Source organism: Dinoponera quadriceps, unplaced genomic scaffold (assembly GCF_001313825.1).
Source record: "Dinoponera quadriceps isolate SergipeBrazil2010 unplaced genomic scaffold, ASM131382v1 scaffold2076, whole genome shotgun sequence".
Taxonomy (NCBI): Eukaryota; Metazoa; Arthropoda; class Insecta; order Hymenoptera; family Formicidae; genus Dinoponera; species Dinoponera quadriceps.
The window spans coordinates 123,124-148,691 of NW_014556116.1; the positions used below are offsets into that span (position 1 = coordinate 123,124).

The 25,568-nt window shown below is 43.5% G+C and overlaps 4 protein-coding genes across 8 annotated transcripts in view; 2 read left to right on the forward strand and 2 right to left on the reverse strand.

The window, feature by feature from the left end:
• The window catches only part of LOC106746623 (neurogenic protein mastermind), a 130,369-nt gene extending 116,321 nt beyond the window's left edge, over positions 1 to 14,048 (reverse strand). For both annotated transcript variants that reach the window (XM_014623394.1, XM_014623393.1), the window contains exon 1: positions 12,615 to 14,048. In XM_014623394.1, the coding sequence (XP_014478880.1) occupies positions 12,615 to 13,070 (456 nt within the window). In that variant the 5' untranslated portion in view covers positions 13,071 to 14,048. The remainder of the gene's footprint in view (positions 1 to 12,614) is intronic.
• A 137-nt stretch (positions 14,049 to 14,185) lies between these two features.
• On the forward strand, positions 14,186 to 16,572 carry LOC106746624 (elongator complex protein 4). Of its 4 annotated transcripts, XM_014623399.1 has the most exons (6): positions 14,186 to 14,280; positions 14,373 to 14,541; positions 14,602 to 14,637; positions 15,114 to 15,718; positions 15,778 to 15,990; positions 16,054 to 16,247. In XM_014623399.1, exons 2-6 carry the CDS (start codon positions 14,427 to 14,429, stop codon positions 16,159 to 16,161), a joined length of 1,077 nt encoding a protein of 358 aa, XP_014478885.1. In that variant the 5' UTR covers positions 14,186 to 14,280; positions 14,373 to 14,426; the 3' UTR covers positions 16,162 to 16,247. The 4 variants fall into 4 exon arrangements, with proteins under 4 accessions (XP_014478885.1, XP_014478884.1, XP_014478886.1 ...); XM_014623398.1 differs by lacking the exon at positions 14,186 to 14,280 and having other exon boundaries at positions 14,287 to 14,541; XM_014623400.1 differs by lacking the exon at positions 14,186 to 14,280 and having other exon boundaries at positions 14,479 to 14,541; positions 14,602 to 15,043; positions 16,054 to 16,572.
• A 1,433-nt stretch (positions 16,573 to 18,005) lies between these two features.
• LOC106746621 lies at positions 18,006 to 23,473 on the forward strand. Its single transcript, XM_014623391.1, is given in 7 exon segments — positions 18,006 to 18,241; positions 18,442 to 18,654; positions 19,923 to 20,105; positions 20,389 to 20,601; positions 21,190 to 21,391; positions 21,979 to 22,481; positions 22,564 to 23,473. Coding segments are annotated over 7 exon segments (2,025 nt in total). The 5' UTR covers positions 18,006 to 18,178; the 3' UTR covers positions 23,212 to 23,473.
• Positions 23,474 to 23,658: 185 nt separating this feature from the next.
• On the reverse strand, positions 23,659 to 25,300 carry LOC106746616. The gene is made up of 4 exons (XM_014623384.1): positions 24,983 to 25,300; positions 24,242 to 24,805; positions 23,941 to 24,006; positions 23,659 to 23,877 (listed from the first exon to the last, which is right to left on the reverse strand). The coding sequence occupies exons 1-4, from the start codon at positions 25,298 to 25,300 to the stop codon at positions 23,659 to 23,661; spliced, it is 1,167 nt and encodes a 388-aa protein (XP_014478870.1).
• Between the last annotated feature and the right edge of the window lie 268 nt (positions 25,301 to 25,568).

The following is a 25,568-nucleotide window of genomic DNA, read 5'->3' on the forward strand; positions in this document are numbered from 1 at the left end:
GTCCTGCAATAACCGTTCGCTCTTTGTCCGCTCAGCTGCCTCCTGCCCACCAGTGGCTGTCATTCCGGCCAGTCGTGAACGAACACCACCTGGATGCTTTATTCCGCGTTAAACGTATCGAATAACGTTTCAGCTCGGGAATCAGATGGATAAGCTTGGAATCGGCGCATATAATTCCCATGTATTCTTTTTGTTCAACAACTCGTTATTTATAGACAGGGAGACTGGCTAGTTGCTAAAAATTCTGCCGTAACGAATAGAGCGCAAAATCGTTTCGAAAAGCACATAAATAGTTCGTATATCTTTGCTATTCATTTTGCATTAGGTGGGGCAGATGTGAATAGGACCTTTGGATGAAATCGTATGACTGTCGCGTTCGAATTATTTCGTGCTAATATAAGATATGGATGGTTTTACTTTGTTATTCTCAGCGGTGGGGAATTAAGTGAGATTAAATTGTGTTTGCATATCATTCATGAGAGGCTAGTGACACTTTGCGACAGCGAGTTAATTAGATTGATTCATGTAATAATTATACCGTAATGAGGTGGGACCGTATCTAGTCGGTTAATTGGATTGTGTCCCCTTCTGTACGAAGATCATACGATTCCTCATACGGCACTTATTTAAGGTATGTACAATCCGGCTGTAAGTAATAACTCGTTTCGCGTCCGAGCGTTATTTAATCATGCGACGTAATCGTTTTTACGCCACTTGTGTTCCGAGTAGTTGCATAAATGTTATCATGCTGTTTGTTCACGAAGCGAGAGAGGCGAATCGATGTTCCGTCAATCCGATTTCCCGCATTCTCGTCACATGCTCGTTACATGAATTATAAACACTTAACATTAATATTTATGAAATATTGAAGAGCAACTGACATTTCACGAATGTGGTCAGACTCGCGAGAGAGCTTTGCGAGACAGAAGAAGTGTTTCATCGTTTACTTACATTAAGCTGTCGATTGCGGAATTCAGAAGCATATCAAGATTCTATTATTGCGAGTACTCACCTGAAACAAAGAGAAAAAAAAAACGATACATATAAATACTGTTGTAGAAACATTGTTATTTACAAGGAAATATATAATTTTCATAAATTTCGATGGAGAAGTATCGCTTGCATTCATGTACATTTTAATTGAACACCTTCAACACAGGACTTAAAATACTGTGTCCGTGCTTTTTCTCCAACACTTATTAGAACAATTCTTCTTCCGACTATGTAATTCTTTCACTTATGTGATTATAATTACAAGTACGAGAAATGATTTGATCAATAGCACGTTCACGCCGCTATTTCAGTCACGGGAGAAAATATTCCAACGAATGTCGTAACATTCAGAGGGGAGATGAGTCGTGGAAGCAACGCAACGTGAAAAAAGGACGAGGTGGTGGTCAGTATCGAGCGACCTGACATCCCTCCTTCTCTGCGACGATCGCCAATATCCTTTATCACGATCTGCCACTTACGTGACTAAGTAGCGTGAATTTGTTTTGATAGCGAGCCGTTTGTCATACGCGTGGTATTTCGCACGATATGGCAATCTAGTAATTATTCCGGCCTCGTTTACAAGAGCCTTCTCGATTTTGCGTATAACGCTACAATGAGATTCGTCCAAATCAAGTGTATCACCGATGTACGACTGGCGTGCGTGTTCCGGCACGTGAGCGATAGATATTCGCGATTTGAAACTCCATTTCCGTAAAATAAGCACAGCTGACGCCGACCGATTTGCCTGGATATTATCTCCCTTGCCGTGCATTGAGTTAAATTAATCGAAGAGTGGAAATACTAAAGGGGATGAATGCAACAAGGTATGAGCGTTTAACCCCGCAGGTATTTTCGATCGCTCTTCGTCGGTCCGATAAATAACGGTCTGTATGCAACATTTTCCGACCGGCGTATTTGCGGTAGACTGGCCGTTTAACAAGAATAATCGCGGTGCTTAGATTTCTAACTTTCGAAGTTGCACACGTCGGAAATTCACTCGTGTTACATTCGGTGTGCGTTCAGTCGTCGTCGCTTTTCGCTCATCACGATACTACGGAGAGAAGCTCTCGTCGGCGCTGTCTAAAGAAACCGCGAATTCTATCCCAACGGATATCGCGCCGAAGTCAATTTGCTGCCAGAGTTACGCACGCTTGGAGAACGAAATTAAACAGGCAAATCTAATTTCCCCTCGGCGAAACGCGGGCGTTGCAGCAGGACCACCGCAAGCTCTCCCTGTTTCGCGACAGAGCAGCACTCTCGCTCATTCAATCGGCATTACGTCAGGAAAAGCTTAAGAGTCGCGTAGAGAGAAAGGATTTCATCTCCTCTCCTGTATAAAAAAAAAATGCTTCTCCTCTCTTACTATAGCTTATTTGATTTGTGATAATAAGTTGACGAAATATTTTTCCCTCAGTGTTCTTATTAAAAGTTTCCCCTGACGACGGGTTGCGTCATCGTTTAAATCGTCGAGCGCTTCGACAGTGCGTGCGGACGATAAGCGTGTGTGATATATTATTTCGCTGCGGCAATCTCTTAGTTATTAATTAAGCTTAATTAATGCGAAGAAACACCCGAGGTGGTGCTCTCCTAAATGAAACGGACGAAACGCGCGTGAAAAATACGTGTCTCGTCTAACAGCTAAAATGATTTCGTTCACGCTGCTTCCGTCTCAGTACGACACGAATGAACGTGCGATTTAGCGCGCACGATATAGCGACCACTGAAGTAGGATGCCCCCGAGCGGTTTGTTTAACAATTTATTACATGTACGCGATACCGTGTGCGAATTACATAACGCGATAAAATCACAAAAATACATCTCGTGTTACTCGCGCTGCAGTTTTTCTGTGCGCGATGGGAGCTTGAAAAGATGTATTAAACTCACTCGATACAATGTGGCGAACATCGGAAGCTCTCAATGGAATTCTCGCGCATGAACTTTCCACGGGTAATGACGATTTCATGCGAGAAGAATGTCGCTTTTTTTCACAAACGAAAGGAAATCCTCTCGAGAGGATTCTTCCGATCTCTTACGATACGAGTTATCTATCGGTGTGACAAGTTTGAGAAAGCGAAAAGACTGGAGGGATAAAGGGCGCGCGATCGAAGATACCGGCGAATGCCACGGGCAAGGTGTTTTCTCCGCTGCGGAGTAATACCGGTGGAGGGGACACCTAGACGTCCCTATCACCCTCTAGCAGCCGGCAACCCCGTGACTCTCTATCCTAGAGAGTTACATCACGCCGTATAACTATAGCCGCGCGCTCCATTGAATCAATAAATACCTGCCTGCCTGGGGACAAGCGCTCGAGAGAGTATCTAACGATGCGATAACCCTTTAACCGCCGATGCATCGGAAAAGTGTTCACTTTTTGCGAATTCTCGATTAAACAGAGAGAGAGAGAGTTGAAATGTTGGTAATTCTACTAACACGGTAGGAAAGAACCAAACGCGCGTTCTTAGGACCGGAAATTCTGTTGCGGCCAAAATGTTTTTTTCATTCTTTTTCCCTCCGTGTTAGACAGCAAAATATGTTAAAAATAATGTTCAATTCTAACGATTTATTTATTCCAACTTTGAGCGCGATAATGAGCGCTGAAATTTCGACTCGCTCAGCAAATTGCGGAATAGTTTGTACCAATACATCAGCGCTTCGAAAGGCAAAAGTGAGTTTTTCTAAAATATGTTTTTGCGTCACGTAGGCGAATTACCTTAAGGCGAATTACCGCGTGCTACGAGTGGTAAGCGTACAAATTGAAACTGCCAAGCTTTTATGCCGTCCGGCGATATATGCATTAGGCGCGTAATCGATAGACAGGTTTCGCAATCGCTCGAAGATCGCTTTACATAACAAATCTGGTTTTTGTCGTCTTCCTGCGCGGCGCTTGTTTCTCATCTCTTTTCACAATTACGTGTCGCATTAAAGGCGTGTTACCTGCGATTTATGTCAATAAGTTCAGTAAATTCTGAATTATTTTCATATTTATTTGATTTGTTTACATTGATATCATCCGTCTTTCTTTGGAAAGAAATATCCCCCGCAGGGAACGATCGCACGCGAGGCGATACGCTTTGAGGACCACTGGCCGCACCCTCGGTGGCTTTCTTTCCTCTATCATCCCCTCGCTCTCGCTACCTTATCCACCGACCGAATGCTACGAGACGATGTTCGCTGCGAAGCGACCGTAAAACACTGCCGCCGTATGGTTATAAGCACGGCTTTTGTATGGTGGTTTAACCTCGTTTCGCCAACTTTAAGGCCGCGGCAGACGAGCGGGGACGTAAAAAGCGTGAAACTGGGTCAACGTATCGCACCGCAAAATGTAACGCTAAGCAGAAAATTTCGAACCGAGAGAAGAAGGATTTTCGGAGATGTATCCTCTCGCGTGCGATTCCCGGTCGATTTTTCTCACGTAACACAATGGAGCGGTGTTGTGAATGAATCGCGCAAGATGCCGCGGAGAGTTCGACGAGACGAAATTGTTCACACAGCGCGATCTCGCTTCTACCGGGGCTTATCCCGAGATAAATAAATTCATCGTGTGTTTATGCAGCGCGGCTAGACGTCCACCCTCGCGTAAGAACAGCAGACGCGGTTGAAAACCGCTGGAGAACGCTCAGCTGGAGCTCTGACGTGAGGTACTCGCCGAGGAGAAGAGGGACGAAGAGACGGCAACAACGCTCGACGGACGGACGGGTGGCACCGCTTCCACATGCGAGCGAGCGCAAGAGGGGAGAGAAAGAGAGACGGAAAGGGAGAGTCAATCTTGCCACGCGAGAACGAAAGAGGGAGAGAGAGAGAAGGAGAAAGGAAAAACAGAAACGAACGTGCATCGCGTGAAACGCACGCATACATCGCTGAACCCTTGTCGCAACCTCCTCCACGCGTTCCCGACTCTGTAGCAATTGGTAAACTATCCGACGACACGTACGAGTCGCATCTGGCTGGAACGTACGCACTGCGCCGCCGCGAGAGAGTCGGCGCCAGGAAGTCGAGCGCAGCGACGACGATCACGGCGAGGATATTTTTGCACGATTCCTCACACCGTTCGCTTCTTCTCCTCCTTCATCGACACGTCGTTCCACCGCAAAGACGACCTAAACTGCGTGAAAAAATCATTCTCTTGCAAATTTGGACCAGACTCGCTTGTAAGGACGAGAGTTTCAGTGCAGCTAACAGACATTTCCTTTCTTCTCACTTTTTTTCCTTAATAATTGTTTTTAAAGCTAGCAATAATTATGAAATTAACATCGCATCATATTATAAATACACCTCCTTCCACAGATTATTACAAAAATTACTAAAAGTAACAGTTGTTATCATTCTTTATCACTCATTTCCTGATTTCTGTTCTTTTCATCAAAATGTCTTATCATTTTAAACTGTAGTATCAACAGAGCCGTTTCATTTCTCTTCGTCGAGTTTTCATCCCCTGTTCAATTGAGGCAACTGAGATTTTCTTCCCGAAAGGTTCGATCGTTCTTATCAATCGCGAACGTTGCAGCGAACGTTTCTCCGCGATTGCGTACGGCGCGTGTAAATAATTTAGCCAGCGCGCAGTCTATCGGCGTGCGTCTCCCGCGCGGAACTTTGTTATACCGTTCATCCGCACAGAGCGGAGAAAGTTTCCCGTGTGCGAGTCACGCAAAAGCGCGGGGGAATCGTTGAAGACGACGGATGTGCAACGCACGAGCGTTGCGCAATATCCGTTTTACCGAAGCCGTCGATTGTAAAAAAAAAAAAAAAAAAAGGAAACCACGGGGACCGTGATTACATTGGTGAGCCGAAACAGGGGCTCGTTTATTACACCGGAATAATAAGCGTTGCAATTTTATGTCGAGTAACCCGATTCTGAGCGACAATGGAGGGTGTGTACGCGCGTTATCCGGCGCAGGGGAAGGAGTTTGCATGCGGCGATCGTGACGAACATATGCGCATTTCTGCATTGCCTGACCTTATTTCTTTCCTTCTTCTCTTCTTGCACTTTCTCTCAGGAATGGGAAATGCAAAAACAGCACGGTTATCGATAAGCAATCGCGAGCTAATTTTCGAGAAACGGGAAACGCGATCGCGAAATGCTAAATATATGTGCATGAATTACGCCACGTTCATTGAAGTTCCTTGGAATCTCATTGGAGCACGAAGCGATTTTTTTCTATTTTTTTCCATAAAATGGAATTAGTAATCGATCGTTACATGACGGAAGTCGCGGATCGATATTAACGCTTGAATTATTTCCTCCAAGTCGTACAGCGCGAAATGGTGAACCTTATTTATCATTCAGGCGATAGCTTTGTAATCCGTAGTGCTCGACCGTTCTGCATGCGAAATTATTAACATCTCGCTGACGAGTGTAAACGTGAGTCAAGCTCGCGCACGTTTTGACAATAATTTTCAGCTCGCATGTACGATCGTCTACATACTCGAATTATATTTCCAAAACATTAATAGACTCCGCGTGCGTATATGTATTACGCAGTGTTTACAGTTAAATTACTATGCTTACAGTTTGACGAATGAACGCGAAAATGTCGATCTTATTATTTATAACGATCGAAACATTAATTTGTTATAAATTGCGATCTGATTTAAAATGAAACTTGATTTAATAACAAATGTGTCAAAAGTTTTTTTTTCCAAATATTTATTGAAAAACAAAATTGTATTATCGCAATATAGATCCTGGGAAACAAAGATAAAAATGTAGGTTTTAATGTCTCACGTTAAAGAAAAATAGTAAATAGGCCAATTAAACTTTTTATAAAAGTTCATTGCACATTTTATAATGGATTTAGCAACAATTTGTTTGCAAATAACTGTATTATTGGAAGAATACACATTGAAAGCGATCACTCGCGTTACGAGCATGTTTCGTTATAATACATTTAAAATACAATTAATTGCATGTGAAATTGTATATGTCGATTGTATAGCCCATCGAAAATTAATGGTAAAAGAGATGTGTACATCTTAAATTATATTTCTATTAATAATTCCTTAAAAATCAATGTATTAATAATTCCATAAAGAAAGTTATCCACAAATCCAATATCACGAAACAGCAATTAACTTCTATTTCTGAGACATATTCGATACATATCGGGAGCGTGTCATTTTAGAAAGTTATCACATACCGAGTTATATCCCGGTATTATTTGTCCGACTGTCTATTTTCATAAACGTTACATATGTAAGGCCCGCGATTGTAAACGACAAAAGAGCGTGGAACACGCTCAGGATTCAGGGCGACAATTGCATTATTATTCCGACGGTATCCCTTACAATGGCGATACTCTTCCTTCCTCTCTTTGATTCCGCTAGGAACAGGCGTAACAAAGAGCTCACGCTGAGCTGGACGAATTTGAAGCTGCGTTGCCTGCGATTTTTCTTTCTACGCAGAATAGACATCGTTATGTCGAGAAATCTCGATTTCGAGCGATAGCTTCCAAAGGACGAAACCAGAAAGATCGCATTATTTCGATTATTGAACTCGTATGAATATTTAAAAGAACCTTTCGACGCTGAATGGTGAGAGTGAACTGTATCATTAAAATTGAAGCTACGTATCATCCATTATGACTTGATAATTTTTTCGCCGTTAAAGGCAGAGTAATGACAGTGCGGCGCGGTAAATCCTTTATTTCCACCGTACGCACTCTCCCGTCTAGGATGATCGTGTTATTTATATGTCCCGCCGGAGATACGGTATTCATCCAACTTGTACGTGACCTCATTAAGTACAGTGGCGTAAAAATCGCGCCAACGGGAAATCGATCGGAGGTGCCTCGGGATCTGGAAAGGCTCAAGGTCGCAGGAGAGGCGGCATGCGTCATACGTCCGGAATGTAACACCCTCCGTCTTGTCGGAGTGCAGCCGTAAACGTCTCGGGCGGATTATGGGTTCGCCCGAACGTGCCCCGGAGATCGACGCGTGTCTGGCCGGCTCCTGTGTTTATTACGGGGTCCACCCTGCGAGAAAGGGAGGAACGACCCGGCCGTTTTCGAGATCTCGCCAATGACCGTCCGCAAGACGAACGGTTCTCGGAACGGCGGATGCGAGGCTTTTGTCACGGCTGAGGGACACCGCTCTCCCCTTTTCAAGATGGTTCCCATTATGGAAGATTCGCGAGTAAACAAACTGTTGGAAATACAACAATTGCTTACACCACCCCTCGGTACCGCCCGGAGATTATAACCGCGATTCGCTCGTAATCGACTCCTCGGTATGTCCGGCGGAACTGCTTGGGTGGTCGGAACACGAATTCCAGCCCCCGGCGTTCCGAGAAGGCCCGTTACATATCTCACCACCGCGTAACGTTGCATATTCCGCGCGACACGTTCGCGTTGACAACGTCTTGCGTATTTTACAGAACAAAGTCGTTGAAAATGTCGCGTAACTTTCCGATGTGTCACGATGCAATATGTGTGCAGCTAGTTACGAGATCATTCTTCTTAATGCGAGTTCTGGGTAGTTTGTTGTTGGGCTCCAAAAATCGATTTTTTTCCTCACATGTTTATGTTCTGAAAATGTAATACTAAAAGAACGCGGCGAAATGGTGGAAGTATTCAGAATCTCCAAAAGTACTTCTCACTTTTTGTTCTTCTTTTATCGTGTGCATCTAGTTCTCTCTAACATTATTGAAAATTGTAACATTCGTAGACAATCCGAAGGAGAGCAAATGTAAGGTGAAAATAAAATAAACGCAACCTGTTTTCTTCTTTTGTCACATTAATTTTACGGCTATATTTATCGATTGTTGGCGCAAAAGTAGATTATTTCGCAGATCTGCTCGATCGATTGTCATATTTGATGGACATATATTTTTTTATTTCAATGTAAGAATTTTCGACGCACGTTTTCTCGCGTCGAGGCGCTTTAACGTGCTAAGCTAAAATTTCGATTTGGGAAGCATCCTGTCTCTCGCCGGTAATATTTAAAAACAACGACGATAAACGTCGATGACTTGAAGGTGTAAGTATACTTGTTTCGGCATATAGACGTAATAATGGCAGTACTTGAAAGTATCTGCTTTGGTGAAGTTTTCGTCCTCGAACGAAGCGAACTTTTGCCCGACAAATAATTCGCGTCCGCTGGTAGCGCTTCCTCAAGCACTATTGGCGCGCGTACATAATTCCGATTATCGCGCAAACACATCGCGTTGGCCGATACGTAGCCTTGAAATTCTGCGAATCGAACACAAGGCAATCTGCATTTCACAAAGATAACGCTTCGGCCGAGTCGCCGATGGCATTACGGTTTTATCGAAGTTTATGCGAAGTCGCTTCTACCAGCTACGAAACTTCTTTGTCGCACGAGAAATATCGCGCGACTTTCATGATACTCGAGAATAGTATCGCCGGAATCGGTTATGAATTAACATGTTAGCTCACAAGCCAGCAGACAGTAGTTTTTCGTAGATCTTCTATATGGAGGATAGTCCTTCTGGCATGTTTATGCAAAAGAGGTATTCAGTCGGAATATTCTCTCCGGTGGAAATGTGTGCCTTTCATCTAATCTCTCTCACATCTCTTTAGCTGACTGATAAATACGCGCCGGAAGAATTGTTTTATCTCGAGATAAAATATTATTTTTTCTTCACGTATTGGCCGCAAGAGAGCCGTTGTTCTCTCAAATTTCGGCACAGAAAGAAAATGAAATAAACGTGATTATTCAAGTGAAATAGTATATTGATGAATCAATCAGCAGTGAATGAAAGAAGAAACATTGCACGCAATAAGCATCGAACGAGACGATAAGCTCGATCGTTATCGACTCATGAATGGCATTCCACGAAATTCCGTTCGTCATCGTCGTCGAAAGAGGGAAAGAAAGAGAGCGCGCTATGAGAACCGCTGGTTGCGCGTGACGACGCGCGATGCAAATCGTGCATATAGAAAGACATTGTCGGACACCTCCGCGCGTCTTCCTTCCTTTTCTGATGTTGCGCCCCGTCAACTTATCGTCCAAGGTTGGATCATCCGGCCGTAGAGCTCCTCATAGGTGGAACAAAAGTCAGACTGGCCTCTTTTTCTCCGTCTTTCACTTTCGTTTCGCGACCTTGCTCATCGGATGCGAGTCTGCAGCGTTACGTAAGGCTGTAAAAATTGTCTCCACCTAGAGCGGTCCTTTCTTTCTCTCGATCGTTCCGGTCGCGCTTTCGGAAAAGATGTCTTCTAACTAAAACGGATGAATCTCTTCGTTGAGATAAACGCCGCCGCTGCTAATAACGTGGCTTGAAAAATTTGGCTACGGGAGAAAAAAAGATGTGCGTCCTTCGCTCGTAGACTTTAAGAGTCGAGATATCCTTGAGACGATCCTACGTGCGAAAAGGTTAGGCCCGCTTAGCGGTCACACCGGATCCGAGCAAACCGGAGAAAGATCATCCGATAAATCTGACGAACCGACACCACAGCGAACGGAGACGCGCCTAATACCTCAGACCTAAATTGTCGGTGGGCGTCCGACTAATGGATCGTAATGAGAGTTGTCGGGCCAGCATAATGACCATGCTGAAACGAACGCCGCCGAGTTCGATGGGAAAGGGATGAGAGCGCGCGTGCAAGAAAAATGATCCTGACAAATTGCTATCCCCACTTATATATTACACTTATATTAGGTGCGTTTGTCTAACCCGAGAGTTAAAATCTACTTTTTGCTCGTGCGGCAAGATTCGCCGAGCACGGGAGGAGGAAGAGTTTATTCTCGGCCGGAGTGAAATACGACGATCATCCAACCTACTTATTCGCGGCATTTAAACCCTACTGAAATCTCAATTCTTTAGGAGGGAGTGTGCGAAATAAGAAAAGATTGAATGGATTTTCAATGAACAAGCGGTTATTGCGCGCGATGAGCGTCACTGCGCGACTGATCTCTCTCGCCGGTCTCGTTCGCCGCTCAGCAAGTGAGTCACTCCCGAAGTAGCGTCGGATAAGAATGAACGCGAACAAATAACCTCGACTCTTTCAACACCACTGATGTCGATCGGCATCCGCTTTCTTGAATAAGGACGAGCGTTAGGAAGAGAGACGTGAATTATTTCAACTGTGAAACCTTTCTCGTTGACCGATAACGTCCAATCGTCATAACAACGTTCGCGCATACTGTGTAAAAGTAAAATTTACGACGCGAAAACCCCCTGAAAATCTGTCTAAATTCGATTCTACCGCAGATAAATTGGGAGCACGCGAGTCGAACTGGAGCGAAGGATCTGGTTCAACGTCTCGGCGGAAATGGTGATTCCCACAGCTTTCCCCCGGGCCCGTTCATGCGCTACCATTGTTCGCGGGCCGTTCGCGGCGGCTGTGTGATTATGAATGAGCGTGCGCGCCGCTATACGCACCGCCGACCTGTGGACACGTGCGCGTACGCGAAGGAGCCGGTGGAGAAGAAAAAAGAAGAGGACGGATCCTATTACACCGCGCGTCGGATAGTGTTTCCTGCCGATTCTCTCGCCGTTTCTCGTATCGTTCGTGCGATAACGCGCTATCAATCGAGCGATATCGCGGGACTGGAAACGACGATTTTCTTTCCAGGACTCGATTGCGCAGATAGCATGCCACACACGTCGTCGAGTGGAAAGCCGTTTTTTCTTCAACTGCTCACCATTCGGCGAGATCAATTGTTTTACTTCATTTTTAACTGCAAGGCTGCTCCCGAGCGCTTCCTACAAAAATGATTGGACACTTCCAAGAAAGCGTTGGTTCTGTGCTTCACAAAATGACCTTGAAAAGTATTTGAGAAACACCTGCGGCGTAAAAGTCTCTCTCGCCAAAATAGGCGTCGTAATCCCTTCGTTAACGCGAGAAACAGGTTGCGCGGATGCAAGCAAATTAGCGCGTTCCGGTTCATTGATAAACGTTCCTGATCTCGCCGGCTTTTTCCTGCGAGGTAACAGTTTCGTGTGACGCGCGTGGTGTTACCACGCTTACATTCGTACGTCACGTTACAACACACCGACGTCATCCACTATGGAAGTTGTTCATCTTTGCGCGACATTTATAAAGTGACGTTCGCATCCACATATTACTTAATATCGCATGCTCCATCAGGATCAGTCGCTTTTATTTTGATTTTGCAACGCAGTCGAACTAAAAATAACCGTTCGTGTGTGAAATACTTGTGCGTTAAATTTTCAATCGCTTCCTCCGTTAAGGAGCGTCAGCTGAGAGAGGGGAATTGGAGGGAAATTCGAGCGAGAGACGGTATCGCGCGGAACGTTCGTGACAATGACGTTACGCGCAGCGTAAGAACGCCCCTGCATTGACGTAGCGCCAAGGTTAACGCAGGGACGTCTCGAATCGAACGCCTACGGGTAACAAGCGCGACCTTAACGACGCGTTCCGCCGTGTTAAATTCATCGATTTGAGCGTACTTTCGCGATTAATTGGCCCGACTTAACAAAAGGAGATTTCGAGACGGCAACATGTCTGTTCCCTTCTCTCCACCGAAATTATTTCCAAGAGAAGGAAAAAAGAAAGTGAAAATGTCTGAGAAAGAATGTTAGGAAAAAGAAATATTAATGGAAATTTGCATAAAATCGAATTTCTTGTTAACGCGAAAATATATGCGAGAACACAAGAGTGATTTGCAGCGTAAAGAGCCGGCAACAAGAAGGACTTACCACGTGAACGTTAGGGAGGCCGACCGGGTCACTCTGCTTCTTGTCCGTCTTCTTGGCCTGCCGCTTCGCCTTGCTCTCGAGGAAGCGCTGCTTCAGCATCAGGGTGTCCTGTATGTTCTGTTCGCACTGACCGGTGAAGCTCTGGTCGAACCTGGGTATGCAGTCGGTCTGCCTGCGCCGGTAGCTTTCGATTCTTCGTCGCAGACGGTCCACGACCGCTTGCCTCTTCGGGGTGAGCACCTCACCCATGCCGGGTGCTTGGCCCATTTGCTGTTGGTGCTGTTGTTGCAAATGCTGCTGCTGCTGCAAGTGCTGCTGCAATTGCTGCTGACCCAGCTGACCGGCCGCGTTGAGATCGTGTATCGTCGATGCGTGCCCGTTCGGGCCCTGGCACACGTTGATCGTGCCGGGGGGGCCTTGCGCGGGCTGACGGGGCAGAAGCCCCCCGGCCTCCATACAGCCCCCTAAATCCACCGCAGAATAAGCCAGCTCTCAAGCGTCTCAGGCGTTGATGACGACGCGTCGTCGTCATCCACCCTCGGCGCCCGCGAGACGAGCATCCTCCGTTCGGCGCGCACGTGGCCTGCACTTGACCGCGGTCAAGATCCCTTTCTTATCTCGGAAAGGAAGCGCTAGGGCATGATCTCCCCTCCTTTAGAAAGTAGCGTATTACACGCGAACTTTTCAACGCACTCGTTTACAAACAACGCGGCGCTCCTCCGCCGCGCGCAACGGAAGACTCGACGACGACGGAAGGTTGGTCGCGCGCGACCAACTTCTCGATAAGAGTTCGCCTTTCTCTCTCCCTTCCTCCCGCCGCGGTAGAGGGAGAGACTTTCGGGGGCACTTCGTGACGTTGCAGCGCGTCGATAATCGGCACGAGCCGATAACGCACCACCGGTCTGATCTCGGACGATCGCTCGTAGAGGACGCGCTAAATATCTACGGCGGATATTTCTGCGTCACAACAGGTAGTTGAGCGAGGGCAGCGTGCTGTCCGGAGAAAGAGAAGAAAAGAGAGGTCGGGAGGGGGACGGTAGCAGGGAGAGGGAGACGAAAGAGTGATTCCAGCGGAGAGTCCTTACGCGCACTCGCCGTTTGACGCGCGCGCGATTTTACGTACCTCTTCTCGTCGACAGCTGCTGCTCGCTTTCTCACGATGCTCGCACGAATCACATGTCATCGAGCGTTGCCATCGAACGATCTCGCGCACCACAAACAATTACATAACCTCACTTCTCGCGCGCGCCCGCTCTCTCCGCGACGATAGTCCTTCGCGCGCGGGTGCTCGATCGCACCCGGCTGACGAGGAACGATGCGCACGTTCTGAAACCGCTCGTTCCCGAGCGAACGCGCGCTGCCATTAACAGAACTGCGCGTACCTACGGAAGCGTTCAAACCGCGAACCGTAATTACAGTCGCCGCGACGCTGCTGCATCCCGACGGCGACGGGCGCAACCGTCCTCGTGACTGTGACTGTCTATCGGCATCGCCCAACGTGGCGCCATCGCACGCCGGAACGACGTTTTCAATCGCGTTTCTCTCTCATCGTGCATCATTGTTTACAGAGATGTCGGTAAAGTTGCAATTTATTCCAGAAATTTCTACATACGTACTGAAGATTTCGCAATCTATATATCCTTCAACTGAACACATGTTTCGAGTGGTACAACGTTCTTACTTGTTACATGATTTATTAGTGCAAAATTGTTCTTGCTAGAATTAACCTACGTTTACGCACCTTACAAACTGTTTCAGGTTAGAAAATTCATGAGTGCTTGATTATTATCCACGTGACATTTCGATTAAAAGATGACTTCGACAAAGTTTAAAAGTAAAATCCCGACTATCCCGGGTACAAAACCTTCCGTCAAAAATTCGCAGTTACTCATATCAACAGGAATACCTTCTTTGGATCATATGATAGGTTTGTCAATATGTGTTATCCTTTTTCTCAAATATAATTATATCTTTAAAATCTTTTTAGGTGGAGGTTTACCCGTTGGTTCAATATTTCTAATTGGTTCGTATTCAAATAATCTATTCAATATTTAAATTACATAGAATTTTTGACAATTAATGACAATATTTCTACACAGATAGACTGTGTCGAACAGAAATTTTCATAATAGTTATTAAAGAATTAATTCAATTATGTTAACAAATAAATACATAGGATAAGCTTATGTTAACGAATAAATACAAGGTATAGGATAAGTTCTACAGGCAAGTCTTACCCAAGTAGCTCCGATCTGTTGACGATCCCTTGACAAAAAAACATCTATGACACGTACCTCTACTATTAAGTATGTTCTACCATTTGCTGCATACTTGTTTACTAATTATTTAATTAATTCCCTAGTAATTACTAAAGAATTTGCAAAATTCTGATTGATTTCCTCGTTCAATTTCACATGGTCTTCATAAATGCAAGTGTTCTGTCATTAATTATCAAACTCTATATACATGTATTATTAAGAAGATAATTTATCTTTACAGAAGAAGATAAGTATGGCTTATATGCAAAAGTCATGCTAAAATACTTTGTGGCAGAAGGAGTAGTTACTTCTCAGCCTGTATTGGTTGCATCACAAGACGTCGAGCCTTCGAAATTTGTGTCAGAATTGCCTGCTGTTGTGAATGATTTGGAGACGGAAGTAACAAATTCAGATCATATGAAAATTGCTTGGCGCTACCAGAATATGAGAGTGGTGGATTCATCTCCTACAGGAAGTCAGGCGTTTGGTCACTTTTATGACCTTACAAAATCGATGCAACAGGAGCTCCTGGAACAAGCGGATATAAAGGAGTGGCATCAGGGTGATCGACAGAACGATACGTTTGAGAATACTGCTTATTCAGACCTGTTACGCACCGTTCAGGAAACTTTGCATAATGGGGAATATTCCGTCGACGAAACGCCAGAGAAGAGGAAGATTTTAAGAATTGCTATTCATTCCCTGGGATCCAGATTATGGCTCTGCGACACAGTTGACTCGTCGCGTTGTGATTTGTTCAAGTTCCTCTATTGCTTAAGAGCACTGTTGAGGAATTCCTACGCTGTTGGCCTGATAACGACTCCGGTTAACACTTTCGGCAACAATGTAGGTCTCGAAAATTTAGCTCTATGTCAATGAATACTTTTGCATCGTATCGTTTTTAGGATGCTGTCGTCGAGAGAATCGAACACATGTCGGACATAGCGATCAGGTTGGAATCGTTCGCGGGGTCCGCGAAAGAGACTAATCCGTTATTTAAAGATTATCACGGTCTCTTGTACATGAATAAATTGTCTGCATTAAACATGTTGGCACCTCAGTGTCCACAATTCAGAGATCTAGCGTTTAAATTACGCCGAAAAAAGTTTATTATAGAGGTCAGTCGATTTTATGGTTAGATACATCGATGTTGAAAGAAATCCTCCTGTTTACTTTTTCAGATTTTACATTTACCACCTGAATTTGCGGATACGGCTCAACGAGAACAAGATGACGCGATAATATCAGGATGCATGAGCGGATCTCGTAAAAATATACTGGACTTTTAGATTTAAGTCAATTTTGTACCGATTTAACTCAATAATAATTGATATTTCTATTTAAAATCAATATTATATTTTTTACTTATGTCTTATATGTTACTTTTATTATAACCGAGAAACTTAATACATTTTTCGATTATGATCTTCCCTTTTATCTTTTGTGACTGCTTCGTACGTAGTAAACCGGATTTTTACGTACACGTAGGTCACGCCTATCCCGTTTAACGGGAAATGAATGGTGCGACGGCTGAATTAATGCAGACAAGAGGAGATAGGCTTCGTGCACACTTACAATAATGCGTGTAAAATATCTTTTTGCCGTGTAGCACAATATATGAATTTAACCTGCAGGGCGATTCGCATTGTAGGAAAATAATTTTATGATATTTTCAAATAAAACTTAAATGGATCAATCAAGATTGCGTCAACGTTACATAGGAAACACTTTTTTATTACACTTTAATTCCCAAGGTATTTGTAAGAAAATGTATATTTTCCGAATAACTAATATAAAAGTAAGATGTGATTTACTATCAATATACTTTATCTGCGAAAATAATATTAGTAGTGATCTAATAGTTGCGGATTTGTAATTTCTGCACATGATTTTTTTATAAGATTTCAAAGTATTCTAATTTACTTCCTAATATCTAAAGCAGTAAAACTGATTAAAATTGCCAAGTAATTGAATCGCTGTTTCTTTTTTTGAGTAAAAAGTAATTTCTTCTGCGAAAATATTTTTCACATATATTTAAATAATTATTTAATTTTTACAATTAAAGACATTATATATGTTACTGGTTTTATTAATAATTATACGCTGAAATATCTGGTGAGAAATTGAGGTAAAACTTAACATCGGGACTCAAAAACTTGGCGTGCCCTGGTTGTATTGAAACACACTGACCCGTAAAGTGCACATATTATTGACGTATATTAACCCTTTGAGCGTAGAGTAGCACAGCGAAAAAGCGTTTTATGTAGCCGGAACTCAGCAAGATTGTCAAACGTTTCATTTGTGACTGATGATATCAAGTAAAACAGAAATAAATTAACATTCTGAATTTGAAATCATAAAACCTACGACATCAACTATCGCTGGCAAATGAAGAAAGAGAACGTGCAAGTAGGAATCCTTATAAATATCGTTTTACAAAGCTTGTAACGAGTCTTTTATTCTGAGCGTAAATATGCAACCTCAGTGGTTAAACATGGTAATAAATATCAATATTAGAATTGATATAGAAATAGAAAGCTAACATTAGAAGTGATGTAAAACTAAATAGAAATGATAAAATACGGTGTAGAATATCGCTCAGAACATAATAGTATTCATGTCATCAACAAATTTTAATTCATGTCCTAGGAATGATAAATATCCTCTTAGCGTGGAAAGCTATGTTCAAAAATATTGACTAACAAAGGATGAAGGGGTTCTAAAAATTCATTCGGCGAGCATGTTACTTTAACGTAAGAAAGATGCGCGATAACGGCTTGAATATTTAGTCGAGAGAATAATATGACACGGGTCAAGAAACGAATTTGAGTGAAAACGCGAGCGAAAGCGTGTATTACAGTCGATCAAAGCGATCAGAGCGATCATCTGCCACTGAAAGTTCCCCTCCTTGTTAGGTGAACCTTCACCGGGACAAATCGTAGGGGAACCGATCACCGATGCAAATATTCGTGCAGAAAACTTTTTATCCCCTCTTTTACCATCCACACCTTTCCATTTCCTTCCGGTTCCGACGCGCATGAGGGCACGCAACGCAAGCGCGACTACGAAGTTTCCTACGGCACTGCCATCCACCACACACGAGGGGTTTTCAGTCTGCGAACAAACGCGATCAGATCCACTTCGAAAAACGAGTTGCTACAGTCTGTGACTTATATGACCTGATTGTGCGAGTATCGGACTATTATGCGGCGCTCGGAGAGTTCGGTTCGTAGGAACTTTATGTGACAAGAAGTCAGCGTAAAAAATCGTTAATTGTTGATAATTGTCTCGAGCGAATACGTCACCATGAAAAATACCAAAGTGGTCCAGTCGCGCGCATTCGTTTGCTGTACAAACATTATTTTCCTGGTGAGTTATTATTTTCCAGTTATTTCAGAAAAATACCGCAAAAAATTTACTTTTACATATAACGAATATACTTCGTGACATTTGAAAATAGTATTCGTTACACATAAAGGTATTGGAACGTTACATTGTACAAGGAAAGTTATGTTATTGTAAGTAACCTTGAAAATCGATGGAACTTGTAGAAGAATGTTGTTTTTCAGCTGTCGGGTTTCGTATTGATATTATTGGGAGGATTATTATTAGCCGATAACAAGCGGATTTTATTGTCGCGTCTACTGGGAGCTGGTGACATCTATCCCGATCAGCCGCTCTTCTATTACTTGGCTTTCGCTTTAGTCGCATCAGGATTTCTTATCGGGCTCCTTGGATTCTGGGGGGCTTATCTCTATGATAGTTGCTGCTTCACTATTTCCGTAAGAACGTAGATATAAGTATGCAGTACTTTATGTGCAATTTCTCTTGACTTTTTATCTTACTTTATTCATTTCATGTTACTCGAGAACAGTATACGGTGTCTTGCTTGCGAATTAAATATTAAAACGAAAGAATCAAATCAATATTGACGCGGAAAGAGCATGTATTAATTTATATTTGTATAATAAATGTTAAAGTAACACAAAATTTCACGTTTTTACACCAAAATTTTCTTTTATTATTCATGACGCGTACAAAGCGATAAAATATATATAAATTATTTATTAGATGTCTTTTCGTACATTTATGTAGGAAAGACACTGGATCTAAACGTTTCTCCCTTTACGCCGGCAACTTCAAATGCATTAATGAGTTGGGAACTGTTCGATCTACACGTTCCCTCGCGAATTCAACGCGGCGCGTCTGTTCATCGTATCTATCTAAAACCAGATTTCCTACTTTGGACTCGGTCACGCGTCGTTGCCCGGAAACGGATCCGTTCAGACACGCGCGTAAATAGAAGGAGGGCGCGTTCGAGCGCCGCGTAAAAACACTAATTATGCGCTCGTGGACGAGCGAACGTGAGTTTGCTGAGAGAATAAATAGTACACACAGAATACGAAATCGTTCGTAATTTTCTTTTCTCTCGGTAAAATTAACCAATTCATTCACGTGCTTATCGACGAGATAAGAGTAAATTTAGTGAAAACTTTTACCGTTTAATATTCCCCTGTTGGTAAATTTTGTGTCAAATGATGATAACAGCGGAAATACGCTCTTTCATATATAATATACTTCACTGTAGATTTGTACATATATATATATATATATATCGATAAAATACATCGAGACGATTGTGCAAATTATATAAGATTAATATTTTACCGCAGACATATATTCGGCAGATTAAAAGTTGCATCACTATGTTTTCGATGAATTTGCTAAGTATTCTTATATTCAATAGGGAAATGTATCTCTTGAAAATTACTTAAAAATAAATCCTCCTGATTATACTGAATGTCCAAATATTAGTATCGGATAAACAATGTAATGTCATCCTTCTTCAGTCATCTCTGGGCCTCTCTTCGTGATCACGAAAATTTAGCCGGAGCTGGCAGTCTTTAACAGCAAGTCGGTGACACAGTGTTTGTAACAGTGATATTAATTAAATGTTAGAACGTTATGAACAGCTAACGAGAACGAGAACAATTTTATTCATGAGTAATTGGGCGGTTCAGGATCAAGCTTTGGATTTTACTCCTTTCAGTATCTCGTAATAATGATCCTACTATTCCTTGGCGAATGCACCGTCTGCATCATCGCGATGTTCTGGCCCCAATTGCTGGGAATCGATGTAAGGCCAGCGCGTTTGATACGCGCTTTACAACGTAGCTATGCCGTGCCTGGCCGCGAACAATTCACCGCGGCCCTTGACTTGGCACAAACGACAGTAAGTTTATGCAAAATCAATTTTCACAATTATCCATATACACGCTTTGTTATCCATGTATTGGGTCAGTTCGGCTCGATTTTTCATTCACATTAGCGCGTTCAACAAAACAAATGATTTATAAATCAAATAATCGCCGTCATTGTCTATGATCCTTCGCCGACATTTTAGAGGAAAATCAAGCCGATTTTGTCAACTGTTGTATACTTCGTTACATGAATTACATCGTCGTAAACGTTTGCAACGAAGGAAGAAAGAAAACATTATCTGTCGACTATTACAGTTCTCCTGTTGCGGCATCAACGGAAGCAACAATTACGGCACGTCGTGGTGGCGGCTGCAGGAAGTCCACCGTAGAGAATTAGTGGTGCCTCTCAGTTGTTGCACCCTGAATAACGCCAATGAGACGGACTCCTTCCTCAACCCTGCGCCTGCCAATCTCACTCTCTGCCAGACTCTGAACCCTGCCGAACATCAATACGCCCGACACACAGTGGTATGTGGTTATAATGAGGAAGTTATTAGCTCTCTCTCTCTCTCTCTCTCTGTGCCGGCATACGCGCGGCCAACTTTTCGAATCAACTCGCACAGACGCGCCGAGGAAATAAATGCTTCTTAAATATAGAATATCGACACTTTGCCGATATAGCGGCGGAATCTGCACGTCGCTTCTCGCTGTGTAAGCGTAGGAGAAACGCCGTTCAATATTTTCGTCCTATGATAAGGGCGAGTTTTCGAACGCGAGAAATGCCAATTTTATTTCCACTCCTAAAAAAATCGTAGTTTCTCGTTACGCGAACGCAATATCTACAGCTCTGTTCAGTTTGAATTTTTCACGCTTTGTCCGGAGAGGCTCGCGATAAAGCCGGCATGTCCTCGCGCGCGAACGTTAGGGCGGACAATCGTTCCCTGGTTAACGGCCTTTGTCTCGCCTGGTAAATCTCCATAGGAAGACCAAGGTTGAGAGCGAACTCATTCGGCGGTTTTTTTTTCTTTATTTTTGCACGTCCATTCTTCGATCGTTAATTATGTATCTCAATGACAACACGTTGAAATGCGTATCCTACGTTTGTTTTACATTCAGGGTTGCCTCGAGCACATCGAGAAATGGACGCAGACTCAGGCGCTGATCCTCCTAGCCATCCTATTAGCCGTCATGTTCGTCGAAGTTATCGCGCTTCTCAGCGTGCTTCTTGCCTGTTCACGCGAGAAGAAGAGAAGCAAATCGTCGACTTTTACCTCCACGCAAACTTTGAGCCCGTTCGCGGAAAGTGATCATGATTTCAGTAAGAAAATGAAAAGATACACAAGTATCTTGTAAATGCTACAAGCCTATAAAGAAATAGTAATAATAATATGTACGTTGTACGATCGTGGACAGAAAAAGTGTTGTTACACTTTTCTTCTCGTTTGAAACCGACGGTCCAATGAGAGAACTTATTTTTCGAAAATGAGTTTTTTCGTCGTTTCGAACTGCATAAAAAAGAAACAACCTTTCTGTCGTACCATTCTCTTTGACGAAGATTTTCAGTTTTATACATAACGTATGAAATGGAAAATCGCAGAAGTAACTCAGTTATAACAGCACGGTTTTACAATAGCTCTAATTACAACGGAGTCAACCTTATATCTGAAAGGTTAAAAATTGTGTAACAGTAAAAAGTTTCAAGAATAGTACATGACTGTACATATTTGTAGATCGTATTTCCAACAATGTGCTGTTAAAATTGGAAAAAGGAAATGCGTTTGCGAAGCAACTATATATAATTAACGAGCCGTTATCCTTCACTATGTTAGTTTGATAGAAAAGTTTGTTCGTGTGCAGGCATAGGAATCGAAAACAGAATACACACGGCCGGAACGACGTTCGGAGGTAAGTCATGAAGATGGCTGGAGGGCGGCGAAGGACGAAAGGCTATCGACAAGAATAAGCGAGAAGCTATCTGCGACGATTCCAAGTATAGCGTATTAGCACCAAGCGGCAAAAGCATAATCGAGGAGTGGCGAAACCCGCCCAAATACACCGATCGGGCGTACGAGGAGCGCGCAGTTGACGTGGTGATCGGTCCTCCGATTCAGAAGTTGGCGACGAAATTTTCGCCGCCGCCGAACGACGATAAGCTCAAGATCAAGAGGCCGCAGGGCGGCGGTACGGTCAGAAGCATCCCCATCAAAGATTACAAGGCGTCGATCGCGCACAACATCGGAACGCTGAGACGATCGGTCGCACCTCAGTCGCAATTCGAATCACTCGTTTCCGAGCCAGAGAGAAGAGCGAACCATCGCACCGCCTCGCAAGTCGAGTGCCAAAGGAAGTCCCTCGACAACCAGCGCGACTGTTATTGCATTGATATCGAGGACAATCGGCAGTACCGGGTAAGTTTGTGCATTTTTAATTAACCACTTCAAGCTAAAAGTTAACTCATTGAAAACTAACAAAGTTAAAACTTTGAATAAGGAGGAGCAACGATCGCGGAACGACGAGTATTTCCGCACGAGTTCTCGGAGGAGAATCGGCTCGAAGGATGTTTCTTCGCAGTTGGGTCACGTTGGTCAGAAGGTATCCGTTTACGAGCAGCACGCCCTGCGCGACGCGAAATATCGATCGGTCTTCGAGATGAAGGGACACATCGGCGTACCGTTGGTAGGTATGCACAACGCCTGCGGCTTGCCCGTCGTGGCGAGTTGGCAAGACCACGAAATTCTGCCCCCCATCTACAGGAGTCCTCGCACGCTTCCGAACGTGCGACGACGAAGTCAGCGGAAGAGGAAGGATCGCGCGAGAGACGTCAAGAAATCGATGATCAAATCGGACGCAACAAACGGCGAGTTATCGAGGAAAGGGCATCGCCGCTCGTCGTTCGCTACATCGAAAGTGGGATCGCTGTCTTCGAAGAACTCCTTCAAGAAGAGAACGGCCAGGAGGCGTGGGATCAACCCGAACTCGTTGGTGGATACCTTCGGCAGGAGATCGGTTGAAGCGAACAGCGCGAAACGGGCGACTCTGTACGCGAAGGACGACGGGGAAGAGGCTGTTCAGGTTCTGAAAAATTTATGCCTGAATCCTCTGGCGCGCACCAATTCGGAATCGGATATGATGTGGTGAGGACGCTGAGTCCCGCTTTGAATCGGCGTATTGATATCTTGTGAAATCGTTCGGGACGACGCGACGTTTATCGATTATGCTGTCGTGTCTGATGAAATATACGTGTCTCTCTGCACATATGATTTGCTTAACTGTTTTAGCAGTGAAACTTGACGCAGAAAAATAGGAACGTACGACAGAAGTTTTTTTTTTATTCATTTTTTCAATTGTATCTCCAGCGATATCCTTCACACGTATATTCGTTTCGCTTCTCGTACAAATCAGTAACTGTAAGGTATTATGTAAATATATATCCAATATGTTTATATTCGAGATTTTTTATGTAATAAACAGAATCCTTGCTGCCCTCATTGACGTTGTGTTATATTTATCAAATGCGTGCACGTATTATAACATATGCACGCAAAGCTTTTCCCTTTGCGATGTTATTTCTTTCGATGGGTTTTTTCAACATATTGCAAAATTTACATTATTATAGTTATAAACGTCAGTACCGTAGAACATATCTGAAAGCAGGAGGATTTGTAGCATGATATTTTCCAATGGTATAAATTCGAGTAAAGATTGATTTACCGAGAGGAAAATTGTTAAATCCAGAATGAAGAAATCAGCGGCTGTGAAGGAAAATCTTGCGTGATAAAAATACAACATCATCTCGATTTTATCCTGAAATCGGTCAATTTCATTGAATGATTTATAAACTCGCTGATTCATAAACTTGAAACTTACCATGCGGCATTTGACATTTTGAAAGGACAGCCCGTATTTCTCCACACTCTCTTCGATGCGATTCGCCTGTAATAATAATGACGATTATTAACTGATATTCATTAGACGTTGAATATTTACATAAAATTGTACGTCACACGAGCGATCGGTACGTGATGTTGCGTCAACATCATACAGATCGGGTTGCCTATTCACTTTTGTAGCGAACGAACGCACCCGCACGCGTTTACCAACGAAGCGAGCAGGCAACTCATCGTACCAAGTTGATGCAACACTCTTGTATTAAATAACAAAAGTTCACCTCCAGAGTCGCCCAATGGTACATTGCAAATAAATAAATGGCTTGAAAGGATAAGTCCAGTATCGTCACTATCGCATTGTTGTCCTCTATGTCCTCTATGAACAGGTATATGACCGCGACGAATTCCACTAGTATAGACATGAAGGTGAACAAGGTACCTGTGCCGTATAAATCGTTTATCAACTCCGCACAGTCGATGAGCACGCCGTGCAAATGACGCACGTCGTAAATTGTGATCTTGCCCTGCAATTCGGCCACCGGTAACTCCGACACGTGCGGCACTATAATCTGGTTTAGATGACGGAATCGTTGACGTATCAGGTCCAGGTATATGACAGTGATGAAAACGCAGTAAGTACCAATTATGACAGACACGATTTCGAACGTCACTTTTAGCAGCGCCATCGTTCCTCGCTCTATATTTTGGCTGATGCTATAATATGTCTTCATAGTTAGCGTGGTGAGCGTGTATGCGAAGTATAACCAGATAAACATGTGTTTGTCCTTTCTTCGATATCCCAGCACCGTCGCTTTATCGTCGTACGCTTCGAGCTTGTCGCAGAACTACGACAATTACAGGATCAGCTGCGCTAAGAAACCCATTTGGTGGACCCATCGAGATGATTATTTGGATATGGGCGAACAAATGTTTTTTCTACAATTTGTTCGATAGACTAAACGTGCTTGAGAAAATGTTCGATTACATTTGATTGCAACTTGCAATTTTAAGAGCATACCCACCTTGGCAACAATTCGATTCTGCAAGGCCGCCACGAAGTGGTACGGGATCAACGAGACAAAGAAGGCGTTGCTTCGTAGGACGATAAGGAAGAAAAGAGTTCCGGCTATTTCAGGAGGCATGATGCACCACTCGTAATAGTTCACACTTGTGTACGCACAATGGAAGAATATCCACGCTAGACAATAATAACGGCCCCAGATACTGGCTGGTTTAAGCCGGCCGTTCACCAATTGGCAAGAAATCAAGCCCGTTATTTTGATAATTATTATCAGGAACTTGAGATTTTGGAAAGGCGTCTTCACTGCCGACTCCGTCATGACGGATAACGCTGCGCCCAGATCGCTCGACTATTTTCGACAAGCTCGTTTCTCGCTACTAAAATACCGCTTCGCGTAACATCCTAATGATTGCCTATGTGCGGATGCGACGGACTTCGATACGTGTTGTCGTTTTTTCCCTATTTTTTTTTCCATTCTTTCTTTGGTGTTAAATTATGTTCTGACGATGCAACCAGCGCGATAGCAGACTGAGATTAGAATTGTGTGACAAAGCACTGACACAATCGCGTTAACGACGATCGTCGGG